We start from the raw sequence: 14,719 nt of genomic DNA on the forward strand, positions 1-14,719 counted from the left end.
AGCACATTTATATCACTTTAGTTTGTATTTTTTAACACCATTTTCCACCAGTTGAACCAGGAAATTCAAAAGTGTTTGGTATTAGAGTGTGTTAAAAAGGATGTGTCCTATCTGTGGACAGTAATTTTATAATATTTATCAAAATTCAAAATATACCCTGTGAAGGAGCAACTTTATCCTAGCAGTTGATCCTACAGGTATACTTGTACTTAAAACATCTTACGTACAAATATATTCATTAGTGCATTGCTTTTAATAGCAAAATATTTGACCTAAAAGTCCATTAATACAGTACTGGTTTTATGAAATGATACCTATGTATACTAGATTTCTGTATAGTCATCAAAATGAGTATGAAGTAGCTCTTTGCACATTAATGTGAAACACTCAATGGAAATTAAATGATTTGTGAGACAGTAAGATATATAGTGTGTGTATATATATGTCTGTCTGTCTCTCTGTATATAGTGATATAGTATCTCTGAAAGAGACATTCAGGAAAACCGGGTATAGTGTTTGCCTTTGTGGAGCAAGTATGGGAGGGTAGTGTGGAAGAGAAACTTAATATTCATCATACATATTCTTGTATCTTTCGGATTTTTTTGTTTGTTTTTTGAGACAGAATCTCGCTTTTTCGCCCAGGCTGGAGTGCAGTGGCGCGATCTCAGCTCACTGCAAGCTCTGCCTGCCAGGTTCACGCCATTCTCCTGCCTCAGCCTCCCAAGTAGCTGGGACTACAGGTGCCCGCCACCACGCCTGGCTAATTTTTTTGTATTTTTAGTAGAGATGGATTTCACCATGTTAGCCAGGATGATCTTGATCTCCTGACCTCATGATTCGCCTGCCTTGGCCTCCCAAAGTGTTGGGATTACAGGCGTGAGCCACCGCTCCTGGCCATCTTTTGGATTTTGTGACATTGTGTATATATATACATCAATTAGTCCAAAAACTTAATAATTTTTTTCTTTTTTTTAATTTTTGAATGAGACAGGGTCTTGTTTTGTCACCCAGACTGGAATTCAGTGGTACAATCATAGCTCACTGCAGCTTTGTACCCCTGGGCTAAAGCAATCCTTCCATGTCAGCCTCCCAAAGTGCTGGCATTATAGGTATGAGCGACTGTGCCTGGCTCAAATTTTTTTCTTTTTTTTTGAGACTGAGTATTGCTCTGTTGCCCAGGCTGGAGTGCAGTGGCCAGATCTCGGCTCACTGCAAGCTCCGTCTCCCGGGTTTACGCCATTCTCCTGCCTCAGCCTCCCGAGTAACCGGGACCACAGGCACCCGCCACCTCGCCCGGCTAGTTTTTTTGTATTTTTTAGTAGAGACGGGGTTTCACCGTGTTAGCCAGGATGGTCTCGATCTCCTGACCTCATGATCCGCCCCTCTCGGCCTCCCAAAGTGCTGGGATTATAGGCTTGAGCCACCGCACCCGGCCTCAAATTTTTAACAGTTATGTAGAAAATCCATAAAATAATAAAAGTATGATTCTCCGTTAGCTAATGGTCAGGTGTGTATAGCACCACAATATTGTTCTCACAAGTTCATCACCCCCTATGTTTAAACATAAACCAGATCTCTCTGGATAGGAAACAAGGTGCGTGCCCATTTGGGAACTTTTCCCGTTTATCATAAATGAGGTGTTACACGTAGTGTGTGTGTGAAACCTAAGAAATTCAGCTGGAAATGATTTGGAGAAATTGGTGGTAATGGAACAGTTCATGATAAGTAACAGTTGAGGGAGTTTGAAGCCATTGTGCCTCATTAATTGCTGCTTACTTTTTTTAGACTTCAAATCTCAACCTGAGCCATCCCCAGTTCTTAGCCAGTTGAGCCAGCGACAACAGCACCAGAGCCAGGCAGTCACTGTTCCTCCTCCTGGTTTGGAGTCCTTTTCTTCCCAGGCAAAACTTCGAGAATCAACACCTGGAGACAGTCCCTCCACTGTGAACAAGCTTTTGCAGCTTCCCAGCATGACCATTGAAAATATCTCTGTGTCTGCCCACCAGTCACAGTCCAAACACATCAAACTTGCTAAGCGGCGGATACCCCCAGCTTCTAAGGTGAGCATTTCATCATGAAGGTGAAATTATTTTTACATTCAGGCCTAAAGGTGGAATTGTTTTTACATTCAGCTCAAGTAGTGGGATACTAAGTTTTGGAAACTGGGATACAGTGTTTTTCAAGCACATAGCTTATTGATTACATAATAAGGATATGGCCATTTCTGAGTGACCAGACTAGCATTAGAGGGAGTGGGTTTGTGCTGAGAGCCACAGATCCTTATTTCAAGTATAGATTTGAAGATATGGCTCAGAGAACTGTTGTTCTTGAGGGTTTTGCCATATCCCATAGTTGGAGGATGCATGGTTCCTTGACCAGGTGATACTTTCATCATTGGTGAGTCCCCAAAAATAGAGTAGTCAGCTCAGTGTTCACTCCCCACCACCATCACAACTCCCCCCCATTGCTCTTAGATGCAGGTGGTGATATTAATGCCAACCATTCCTGTTTAACTTTTAATTTCTCCTTTTTTTTTTAAATGAGACAGGATCTCACTGTGTTGTCCAGGCTGGTCTTGAACTCCTGGGTGCAAATGATCCTCCTACCTTGGCCTCCCAAAGTCCTGGGATTACAGGCGTGAGCCACCATGCCCAGCCACCTTTTAATTTTTCTTAGCTTATTTCTTTTCTTTCTCTTTTTAGAAAAGTCTTATTCCTTTTTTCTCCTTGTTTCTCACTCCTCCTTCCTGCCAGTATTGCCTGGGAACCTAAATGCTTGTTTGGCTCTGTTACAGGCCTTTGTGACCTGGAATCTGTGACCTCTGCTCCTGACATGACACCTTTGCTTTTTCAGATCCCAGCTTCTGCAGTGGAAATGCCTGGTTCAACAGATGTCACGGGATTAAATGTGCAGTTTGGGGCTCTGGAATTTGGGTCAGAACCTTCTCTCTCTGAATTTGGATCAGCTCCAAGCAGTGAAAATAGTAATCAGATTCCCATCAGCTTGTATTCGAAGTCTTTAAGGTACTGAATTTAGTCCTTCGTTATGAAGCAAAATAGACCCTAAGAGATCACCTGGTGGAAAGAATACATCCTGTGGTAATAGATTGTGCAGCTGTCCTCAGTGTTTATCCAGACCTTCCATCATCTCCATGAGAAACCCCATACCTGTAGCAGACAGTCTCAATTTCTTCATTGCCCTGCCCCTTAGCAACCAATAATCTTTCTCTGGATTTGCCTACCTGGACATTTCATGTAACTGGAATCTTGGAATATGTGGCCTTTTATGTCTGGTCTTTCACTTAGTATAAGTTTTCAAGGTACACCCATGTTTAATGTATCATTTTTATTGCCAAATATTTCATTGTGTTGATACACCACATTTTATTCATTCATTAGTTGGTAGACATTGGGTTGTTTGCTCTTTTTGACTATAGTGAATCGTGCTACTGTGGACATTTGGTTTCAAGTTTTGCATGCTTTCTGTTCTTTGGGATGTATATCCCAGCAGTAGAATTGCTGGGTCATATGGTAACTTAACCATTTGGGAAACTCCCATACTGTTTCCACTGTGGCTGTAGCATTTTACATTCCTACCAGTAGTCTGTGAGGGATCTAATTATTTCTTCACATCTTTGCAGCAGTAATTTTCTTCAGTGGAATATTTTATAAATACAAAATCTCAGATTTTAGTTTTTTTGTGTTTTTTTTTTTTTTTTTTTTTGAGATAGAGTCTTGGTCTGTTGTCCAGGCTGGAGTGAAGTGGCATGCTTGACTCGTTGCAACCTCTGCCTCCCAGGCTCAAGTGATCCTCCTGCCTCAGACTCCTGTGTATCTTGGATTACAGGTGTGCACCACCACGCCCAGCTAATTTTTTAATACGTTTTATAGACACGGGGTTTTGTCGTGTTGCCCAGACCAGCCTCAAACTCTGGAGCTCAATGAATCTGCCTGCCTCAGCCTTCCAAAGTGCTGGGATTACAGACATGAGCCACCGTGCCTGGCTGACTTTGTTGTTGTTGTTGTTTTAGTTTTTCCACATTCCAGAGGCAAAACCTGATACTTGTTTAAGTTCCCTTTTTAAAGATGGTCTCAAACACCTGGATTCCTTAAAGAATCTTCTTAAGTATTCTTTTTTTTTTTTTTTGGGACGGAGTCGCAGGCTGTCGCCAGGCTGGAGTGCAGTGGTGCGATCTTGGTTCACTGCAACCTCTGCCTCCCAGGTTCAAGTGATTCTTCTGCCTCAGCCTCCAGAGTGGCTGAGATTACAGGCGCCCGCCACCATGCTCTGCTAATTTTTGTATTTTTAGGAGAGATAGGGTTTCAGAATGTTGGCAAGAATGGTCTCAATCTCCTGACCTCAGGATCTGCCCACCTTGGCCTCCCAAAGTCTTGGGATTCCAGGCGTGAGCCACTGTGCCCAGCCTAAGTATTCTTAAAGATGTCCCCCTATCTCTCAGTAAATTAGGTGAGTCTCATTTGGGACAATAAATTGATGAAGTAGTTGCATCTCTTGAAGCTGTTTATTTTTATTTTTTTCATGAAGCTATTTAAAGTAACAAAATTATGTTGAATATCTTTGACTCTTTTCAGTGAGCCTTTGAATACATCTTTACCAATGACCAGTGCAGTACAGAACTCCACATATACAACTTCTGTCATTACCTCCTGCAGTCTGACCAGCTCATCACTGAGTTCTGCTAGTCCAGTAGCAACTTCTTCCTCTTATGACCAGAGTTCTGTGCATAACAGGATCCCATACCAAAGCCCTGTGAGTTCATCAGAGTCAGCTCCAGGAACCATCATGGTAAGTGGTATTTTAGTTTTTTTCTCATAAGATGTCTGTCTTATTTGGAAATTAATGTTTGGTTAAATTAATGCTTCTTGGATATGATTTTATTTTACAAATTGACTGACCTTTTGGGTAGAATCCTTATAGTTCATTGAGTTTGTTTACAGTGGGCATCTCTAGCACCCATGCTCTTGAGTGTGTGGATAGATCCACAAGTTCATACACTTTGTGGAGAAAACCAAGCATCCACGTAGTATGAGCACTTCGGCTGTAGTACTGGGTACTTCTACATTGTCTGAAATATCTCTGAATATTTCTTGTACTGCTTTCTCTCTGATTGCCCCATTTGCTTTGAATGTATTTGCTTCGTCATCACTGTTAGGTATTTTTGTGTTAAAATTGTGTATTCCCTACCTAGCTTGTTAATAATACCGGACTGTAGATAAAGGAACCAGATCTATTTTTGATAGTTTTAAAGTGTTACCCTTCTAGATTCTTGCTAGCTGCATATCTGGTGGTCATTGCCAGTTGTATTGCTTTCTGTTAAGTTGAGATGTACCAATATCGCCTGAGAATCTTAGAAGGAAACTTAAAAAAAAAAACAAGTAAGTATACACATTTCTGCTAGGCCAAATCAGCTGTTTTTACTATTTTCATGTCACACTAGTAATACCTGAACATCATTCTCTCCCAGAAAATTAAAATAATATGGATAACACTACAGGAATACCTTGCAGATACTGCAGGTTGTTTCAGACCACTGCAATAAAGAAAGTTGTGCTAATTTTTTGGTTTCCTAGTGCATATAAAAGTTACAATGTGGATATCTTAATTAAAGATACTTTATTGATAAGAAATGCTAAAAATTAATATGTGAGCATGCAATGTGAGCAATTCTGTGGGTTGTTTGTTTTTTGGGGGAGTACAGGGTCTTGCTTTGTCACCCAGGTTAGAGTCCAGTGGCGCAATCACAGCACACCGCAGCCTTGACCTCCCGGGCTCAGTCAATCTTCCCACCCTAGTCTCCCAAAGAGCCTGAACTACAGACATGCATTGCCATGTCTGCCTGCCTTTTGTATTTTGTTTAGAGACAGGATATTGCCAGGTTTTGAACTCCCAGGTTCACGCAATCCTCCTATCTTGGCCTTCTTCCAAAGTGCTGGGATTATAGGGTGAGCCACCACACTGGGCTCTTTGTTCCTTTTATCACTTGACATTATTTTGTAAATATGATATGATAGCTTAGGATTTCAGCTCAACAACTCTATATATCCCAGGTTTCTGAGTAAATTTTTTAAGCCAACAATTTTTATTAACAGTACTGGGACTTGATAATCCTATGAGTAAATCCAAACCCTTGCCGCACAAGAACCCCTCCTACCATATATACACCCTCACACACACATTTGCAGCATCTTACTTGGTGTAGGCAGCTGAGAAAAAGTATAGATATACTTCCAGTTTAGGAAGAAGCCTTTCTAGAGCCAAAGAAACAACTACACTGTGGTTGTTCCTATATTAAATCTGCCTGCATGCATCCGATGTCTTAACTGCATTTGAATGAAGGAATCTTGTTGTCATCGCCTTCTTCCTCCTCCTCCTTTTCTTCTTCTTTTTCTTCTTTCTTCTTCTTTCCCCTCTCTCTCTCCCTTTCCTCCCTCTCCCTCCTTTCCCTCCCCACTCCTCCTTCCCTTGCTCCTCCCCCTTCTCCCTCCTACCTTCTTTCTTCTCCTCCCCTCCCTCCCTGCCTTCCTTCCTTCCTTTCCTCTTTCTTCCTTCTCCTCCTCCTCCTCCCTCCCTCTCCTTCTCTTCTTCATTTTGATACAGAGTCTGGCTCTGTCACCCACTGAAGTGCAGTGGTGCGATCACAACTCCCTGCAACCTCATTCCTCCCGAGTAGTGGGGACTGCAGACACATACCACCATAGCCGGCTAATTGTTTTGTAGAGACGGGGTTTCACCATGTTACCCAGGCTAATCTCAAGGAATCTTGTCTTAAAAGCACCCAAATGGCTGAGAGCATTAAAAGCACATAGGAATCTGGGTGCAGTGGTTCACTCCTGTAATCTCAGCACTTTTGGAGGCCGAGGTGGGCAGATCACCCGAGGTCAGGAGTTCGAGACCAGCCTGGGCAACATGGTGAAACACAGTCTCTACTAAAATATAAAAATTAGCCGGATGTGGTAGTGCGTGCCTGTAGTCCCAGCTACTACTCGGGAGGCTGAAGTGGGAGAATCGCTTGAACCCAGGAGGCGGAGGAGGTTGCAGTGAGTGGAGATCATGCCGTTGCACTCCAGCCTGGGCGACAGAGCAAGACTCCATCTCAAAAAAAAAAAAAAAAAAAAAGGCATAGGAAATCAAATAATGTTTTTAAGCTATGTTTTCTGAGGTTATGCCACTCTAATTCTAATAAGACATAAAATCACAAACAGGCATAGAATCTTGGAACATATTAGCTGACCAAAATGGAACTTTCCATGTTTTGTCTTTTTCATCATTCCCTTCAACTAAACATTCAGAAAAGTATTTGTGTGCCTTGGCCGTCTTGATGGATCATCCTCCCTTCCTTCTTCTCTTCCCCTTCCACAGCCCAGAATATCCACAGATTAAAATTACCTTCTCAGAGATGTTTTGACAGAAATAAGTTAGAGTCTATATCCTGACAGATGGGCACTAAAACAAGAAAAACCATCTGAACTATGGAAATTTCAATGACAAGCTTGTTTGTTTGCTTTTTTTTTTTTTTGAGATGGAGTATTGCTTTGTTGCCCAGGCTGGAGTACAATGGAGTGATTTTGGCTCACTACAACCTCTGCCTCCCAAGTTCAAGTGATTCTCCTGCCTCAGCCTCCCGAGTAGCTGGGGATTACAGGCACCCATCACCATGCTGGCTAATTTTTGTATTTTTAGTAGAGACAGGGTTTCACCATGTTGCCCAGGCTGGTCTCGAACTTCTGACCTCAGGTGATCTGCCCACCTTGGCCTCCCAAAGTGCTGGGATTTCAGGCGTGAGCCACCGTGCCTGGCCAATGACAAGCTGTTTTTGTTTCAGCGTAAGTTTTTGAGAAGCTCATCGTGTAACATTTCTTACATAATCTAAACAACCATATTGGGCTGGGCACGGTGGCTTATATGCCTGGAATCCCAGCACTTTGGGAGGTGGAGGCAGGTGGATTGCTTGAGGTCAGGAGTTCGAGACCAGCCTAAGCAACATGACAAAAAGCTGTCTCTACAAAAAGTACAAAAAGTGGCTGGGCGTAGTGGTGAGTGCCTGTGGTCCCACCAGTTTGGGAGACTGAGGCAGGTGGATCACTTGAGCCCAGTATTTCACAACCAGACTGGGCAACATGATGAGACCCTGCCTCTACAAATAATAATAATAAGTAGTCAGGTGTGATGGTACACACCTGTAGTCCCACTACTTGGGAGGCTGAGGTGGGAGGAAGGCTTGAACCAGGAAGCGGAGGTTGCAGTGAGCCGAGATCACGCCACTGCACACCAGGATGGGTGACAGAGCCAGACATTGTCTCAAAACAAAAACAAAAAACAAAATAAACCCCCCAAAACAACTACATACCTGACAAAGTAGTGTGTGTGTGTGTGTATACACACAAATATATATATATATGTATATATATGTATTTTTGAGACCGTCTCACTCTGTCGCCCAGGCTGGAGTGCAGTGGCCAGATCTCAGCTCACTGCAAGCTCCGCCTCCCAGGTTTACGCCATTCTCCTGCCTCAGCCTCCCGAGTAGCTGGGACTACAGGCACCCGCCACCTCTCCTGGCTAGTTTTTTTTTTTTTTTTGTATTTTTTAGTAGAGACGGGGTTTCATCGTGTTAGCCAGGATGGTCTTGATCTCCTGACCTCGTGATCCACCCATCTCGGCCTCCCAAAGTGCTGGGATTACAGGCGTGAGCTACCGCGCCCGGCCTTTTTTTTTTTTTGAGAGGGAGGTTTGCTGTTGTTGCCCAGACTGGAGTGCAATGGTCCCAGCTCACTGCAACCTCCGTCTCCTGGGTTCACGTGATTCTCCTGCCTCAGCCTCCTAAGTAGCTGGGATTATAGCCACCCACCACCACACCTGGCTAATTTGTGTGTGTGTGTGTGTGTGTGTATTTTTTAGTAGAGACGGGGTGTCACCATGTTTGCCAGGCCGGTCTTGAACTCCTGACCTCAGGTGATCCACCTACCACAGCTGCCCAATGTGCCGGGATTACAGGCATAAGCCACTGTGCCCTAGTTAATTTTTTTTTTTTTTTTTTTTGAGAGACAGTGTCTTGCTCTGTTGCGCAGTGCAATGGTGCGATCTTGGTTCACTGCTACCTCTTCCTCCCAGGTTCAAATGATCCTCTTTCCTCAGCCTCCCGAGTAGCTAGGACTACAGGTATGTGTCACCCCACCTAGCTAAGTTTTGTATTTTTAGTATAGGTGGGGTTTCACGATGTTGGCTAGGCTGGTCTCGATCTCCTGACCTCAAGTGATACGCCCGCCTTGGCCTCCCAAAGTGCTGGAACTACAGGTGTGAGCCACTGCATCCGCCCTCAACTTGATACTATATATTCTCAACTGCATGCCAGATAATTTTACTTATTTACACCCCAGACACAGTTAAATTGAACCTTTGTTAGACTTTTCCCTCTGTATATTGCTACTTGTTGATTCTCCACCGTGGTTTTAGACATTAGTTCTTGATGTGCTACCATGCAATGTAATTTTCACTTTTTAAATTTTTTTTAAATCACCACCAGCCTCACTTTATTTTTTAGTAAGAGTTTGTGTTGGATTATTCTCCTTCCTACCTTAAATATTTAATAGCATTCACCAGTATAGCTGTCTGGGCCAAAAGTTTTCTTTGCAAGGAATTTTGTAATTGTAAATTCAATTCCTTCAATTGGTCGAGGGCTATTCAGACTTTTTTTTTTTTTTTTGCTTTGAGCTGGAGTTTTGCTACAGTGCCCAGGGTGGTGGTGAACTCCTGGGCTCAAGCAATTCTCCTGTCTCAGCATTCTGAGTAGCTGGGATTACAGGTGTGAACTACTGTGCTTCAGTTTCTTTTGTTATTTGTGTATGTCAAGGAATTTGTCCATTTCATCTAAGTTGTTAATTTACTGGTATAAAACTTCAATGTGTTTCTTTCCTGTCCTTTTAATGTCTCTGAGATCTGTAGCAGTATTGTCTCCTTTATTTATTTGTTTGTTTTGTTTTGTTTTTTGAGATGGAGTGTCACTCTGTCGCCCATGCTGGAGTGCAGTGGTGCAATCTCAGCTCACTGCAACCTCAGCCTCCCAAGTAGCTGGATTACAGGCACGTGCCACTATACTTGACTAATTTTTTGTATTTTTAGTACAGATGGGATTTCACCATGTTGGTCGGGCTGGTCTCAAACTCCTGACCTCAAGTAATCCACTTGCCTTGGCCTCTCAAAGTGCTGGAATTACAGGCGTGAGCCACTGCGCCTGGCCTGTTTATTTTTAAAAGGAGACCATGGGTATTGCTGTGTTGCTCAGGCTGGCCTTGGACTCCTGGCCTCAAGCTATACTTCTTCCTCAGCCTCTGGAGTAGCTTGACTACAGGTGTGTGCGGCTGGTACTTTAGGCATGTACCACTGCATCTGGCTTCCTTTTCTAATTCTTCATATTGATAAATCAGCTGATGATTATCAGCCAATGGAAAGGGGTATAGAGTATCATAGGTGAGCTCATTTGGATTCCTCAGGGAATATTCTTCATCTCTTTCCTGTAGGGCATATCACTGTCTTGTCAGTGTCCTTAGCACCTAATAGGAAGAGAAGGCTGGTATCATTATTCATTTTGTCTACACTGACTTGATCTATCTTCATTTTCTATAGTGCCCTGGCCGTTTGTTACCCCCTTGATGATGTGTAGATCTCACGGGAGGAGGAAGTCATACTGCTGTGCAGAGGTGTCAGGGAATCTGCATCTGTGCATATTTTAAACCAATCCTCTTACATTTTGCTTCATCTTCACTCCTGCTTGCAAAGTTCCTGGTGTCGATCCAATACTGAGGTGTATGGTGTGGTTCTTTGAAGACACAGATTGAATTGTTCTCTGGTTTTCTCTTACTGGCTTAGGATTTGGCTTTTCCAGATCAGCTGAGGCAGTTACCATCTTCTGTGAGCTTCTACATACAGACAATTTTGTTGCTACCCTTTTTTCACCTGCTATTTGTCTTTCTGGGTTTACTCATTTTTAAAAAGCTATGTATTCTTGATCTTTTCTTTTCTTTTCTTTTCTTTTTTGAGACAGAGTATTGCTCCTTGCCCAGGCTGGAGTGCAATGGCGCAGTCTCAGCTCACTGTAACCTCCGCCTCCTAGGTTCGAGCAATTCTCCTGGCTCAGACTCCTGAGTAGTTGGGATTACAGGCATGCGTCACCACGCCTGGCTAATTTGGTATTTTTAGTAGAGACGGGGTTTCTCCATGTTGGTCAAGTGGGTGTCAAACTCCTGACTTAAGGCTATCTTCCCACCTTGGCCTCCCAAAGTGCTGGGATTACAGGCGTGAGCCACCATGCCCGGCCTCATCTGCCATTTTTAACACAATGTTTATTTCTGTACTTTACATTGTGGCAACCACTGGCTGCATATGGCTATATAAATGTAATTAAAGTAGGCAAAAATTCAGTTCCTCTAACACTGGCCACATTTTAAGTGCTTATTAGCCAGATTTGGTTAGTGGCTATGGTGTAGGACTATGCAGACATAGAATATTTCTGTTAATTCAGAAAATACTTTTAAAAAGTACTGATCTGTACTGTTAATAAAGCATAAATAAGGCCGGGCATGGTAGCTCATGCCTGTAATCCCAGCACTTTGGGAGGCCAAGGCAGGCAGATCACCTGAGGTCAGGATTTCGAGACCAGCCTGGCCAACATGGTGAAAACCCATCTCTACTAAATGTACACAAAAATGAGCCAGGCGTGGTGGCAGGTGCCTGTAATCCCAGCTACTTGGAAGTCTGAGGCAGGATAATTGCTTGAACCCGGGAGGCGGAGGTTGCAGTGAGCCAAGATTGTGCCACGGCACTGCAGTCTGGGCGACAGAGCAAGACTCGGTCTCAAAAAAACACAAAAAAAAACCCAGAAATCAGACCATATGGTGTCCACATGTCAATCCCTGTCATCTCCAGGACATCTCAATTCCTGTTTTAATGTCACCTCTCAGTCTCCTTGCCCACATCACTGCTCATTTCATTCCTTGCTGAGCTGATTGATTCTGTTTTCTCCTGCAGATTTTGATTTCTTGACCCTTTGATACATCTTTGCTTTTGCTTTCTTTTTTCTTTTTAAAGACAGGGCATTGCTTTGTCACCGAGGCTGGAGTGCAGTGGCACTATCAGAGCTCACTGCAGCCTCGATCTCTTAGGCTCAGATGATCCTCCTGCCTCAGCCTCCTGAGTAGCTGAAAGTACAGGTGCATGCCACTATGCCCGACTAATTTTTTAATTTTTTGTAGAGGCGGAGTCTCATCATTTTGCGCAGGCTGGTCTTCAACTCCTGGGCTTAAGCGATAAACCCACTTGGGCCTCTCAGAGTGTTGGGATTACAGGCGTGAACCACCACGCCTGGCCTCTTGTCATTCTTTTACCTAGAATTTCCCCCATCCCAAATAATGTGGCCCTCTGTTGTATCAGTTTGTCTATCTTTTGTGTTTTAAAAATGATTTTCGGCCGGGCGCGGTGGCTCACGTCTGTAATCCCAGCACTTTGGGAGGCCGAGGCAGGCGGATCACGAGGTCAGGAGATTGAGACCATCCTGGCTAACACAGTGAAACCCCGTCTCTACTAAAAATACAAAAAAATTAGCCGAGCTGAGGCAGGAGAATGACGTGAACCCAGGAGGCGGAGCTTGCAGTGAGCCGAGATTGCGCCACTGCACTCCAGAATGGGCAACAGAGCGAGACTCTGTCTCAAAAAAAAAAAAAGATTTTCAGGCCGGGCGCTGTGGCTCACACCTGTAATCCCAGCACTTTGGGAGGCCGAGGTGGGCAGATCACAAGGTTGGGAGATCGAGACCATCCTGGCCAAGATGGTGAAACCCCGCCTCTACTAAAACTACAAAAATTAACTGGGCATGGTGGTACGTGCCTATAATCCCAGCTACTCTGGAGGCTGAGGCAGAAGAATCTTATGAACCAGGGAGTCAGAGGTTGCAGTCAGCTGAGATTGTGCCACTGCACTCCAGCCTGGTGACGGAGTGAGACTGTCTCAAAAAAAAAAAAATTTTTTTTTTTCAAGCTGAAGTGAAATCTTCCTCAGGTCTGCTCTTTCCTATTCCCCTTTTCTGTGCTTTTTTAATCTGGTGTATTTTAAAGATGACTCCTTTACATGTCAGGGCTTGTGGTGTTTAGGATGCCCATGTTTAACATCATGTAAGTATATTTAGTGGGGCATGAACCTTACTTAGGGTGAGGCAGAAAACTAGACCTGTGATTACTTTCTACCAATTTTTTTTTTTTGGGGGGGGGGAGTCTTGCCCTGTCACCCAGGCTGGAGTGCAATGGCATGATCTTGGCTCACTGCAACCTCCACCTCTGGGGTTCAAGCAGTTCTCCTGCCTCAGCCTCCTGAGTAGATGGGATTACAGGCGCGCGCCGCCACGCCTGGCTTATTTTTTGTATCTTTTAGTAGAGAAGTGTTTTCACCATGTTGGCCAGGCTGGTCTCACTCCTGACCTCGTGATCCACCTGCCTCGACCTCCCAAAGTGCTGGGATTACAGGTGTGAGCCACGGCGCCCGGCCCCACTTTCTACCTATTTTTATGTATTTGGTGAGGTATGTTGTTTCCCTTTCCTTGACTGTAACCTGTTATTTTAACTTACTTTTTTCCTAGTAGTTCTGTTTAATTTTCTATATTTCTTGTAAAAACATAACTTGTAAAAAATAACTTTTTGTAGAACAAAGAGTATCATAAATAATTGTAATATTCATGAGCAGAGGTTTTATAAGATTTGAGTTGATACAGAGGAAACAACTTTAGGGTGTTTTTGCAATTTGTAAGAAAGAATCTGTTTTAGCTCTTTTTCATGTTCCTCTTATCTTTTTTTTTTTTTTTTTTTTTTTGAGACAGAGTCTCGCTTAGTCGCCCAGGCTGGAGTGCAGTGGCGCAATCTCGGCTCACTGCAAGCTCCGCCTCCCGGGTTCACGCCATTCTCCTGCCTCAGCCTCCCGAGTAGCTGGGACTACAGGCGCCCGCCGCCTCGTCCGGCTAATTTTTTGCATTTTTAGTAGAGACGGGGTTTCACTGTGTTAGCCAGGATGGTCTCGATCTCCTGACCTCGTGATCCGCCCGCCTCGGCCTCCCAAAGTGCTGGGATTACAGGCGTGAGCCACCGCACCCGGCCTGTTCCTCTTATCTTGGGACAGTATTTGAGCCTCGTAGGTTCTGATGTTTATTGTTCCATGCCCTATGTTCCCTGTTCAGTCTGTGGAGGCAGACGTCATTCTTGTGAGATGCCTTTTTCATGTGTGTTAATTCCACTGAGATGCCTTGTGGTTAGCACCAACCAGTTGATTTCAGTTTCTGCTCTTTTTGGGCCTACATTGCCATAACCCTTTCACTACCCAACCCACTTAAGAAAAGCCATCTTTCAAGGAACCATCTCTTTTTATCTCAGAATCATTTTGTTAATGATATAAAATGTGATAATTTCTAGTATGAAAGTTATCTTTTGGCTGGGCATGGTGGCTCACACCTGTAATCCCAACATTTTGGGCAGCCGAGGTGGGTGGATCACTTGAGGTCAGGAGTTTGAGACCAGCCTGGCCAACATGGTGAAACCCCATCTCTACTAAAAATACAAAAATTAGCCTGGTGTAGTGGTGCGCACCTGTAGTCCCAGCTACTTGGGAGACTGAGGCAGGAGAATCACTTGAACTTGGGAGATGGAGTTTGCAGTGATCTAAG

The 14,719-nt window shown here is 43.9% G+C and overlaps 1 protein-coding gene across 2 annotated transcripts in view; it reads left to right on the forward strand.

The window, feature by feature from the left end:
* Positions 1–14,719, forward strand: part of UBAP2 (ubiquitin associated protein 2) — a 135,421-nt gene that overhangs the window by 104,563 nt on the left and 16,139 nt on the right. For both annotated transcript variants that reach the window (XM_025358750.1, XM_025358749.1), the window contains exons 14-16: positions 1,786–2,060; positions 2,854–3,023; positions 4,593–4,806. In XM_025358750.1, coding sequence (XP_025214535.1) covers positions 1,786–2,060; positions 2,854–3,023; positions 4,593–4,806 — 659 coding nt within the window. The remainder of the gene's footprint in view (positions 1–1,785; positions 2,061–2,853; positions 3,024–4,592; positions 4,807–14,719) is intronic.

Source organism: Theropithecus gelada, chromosome 15 (genome assembly GCF_003255815.1).
Source record: "Theropithecus gelada isolate Dixy chromosome 15, Tgel_1.0, whole genome shotgun sequence".
In the NCBI taxonomy this organism is placed as follows: domain Eukaryota; kingdom Metazoa; phylum Chordata; class Mammalia; order Primates; family Cercopithecidae; genus Theropithecus; species Theropithecus gelada.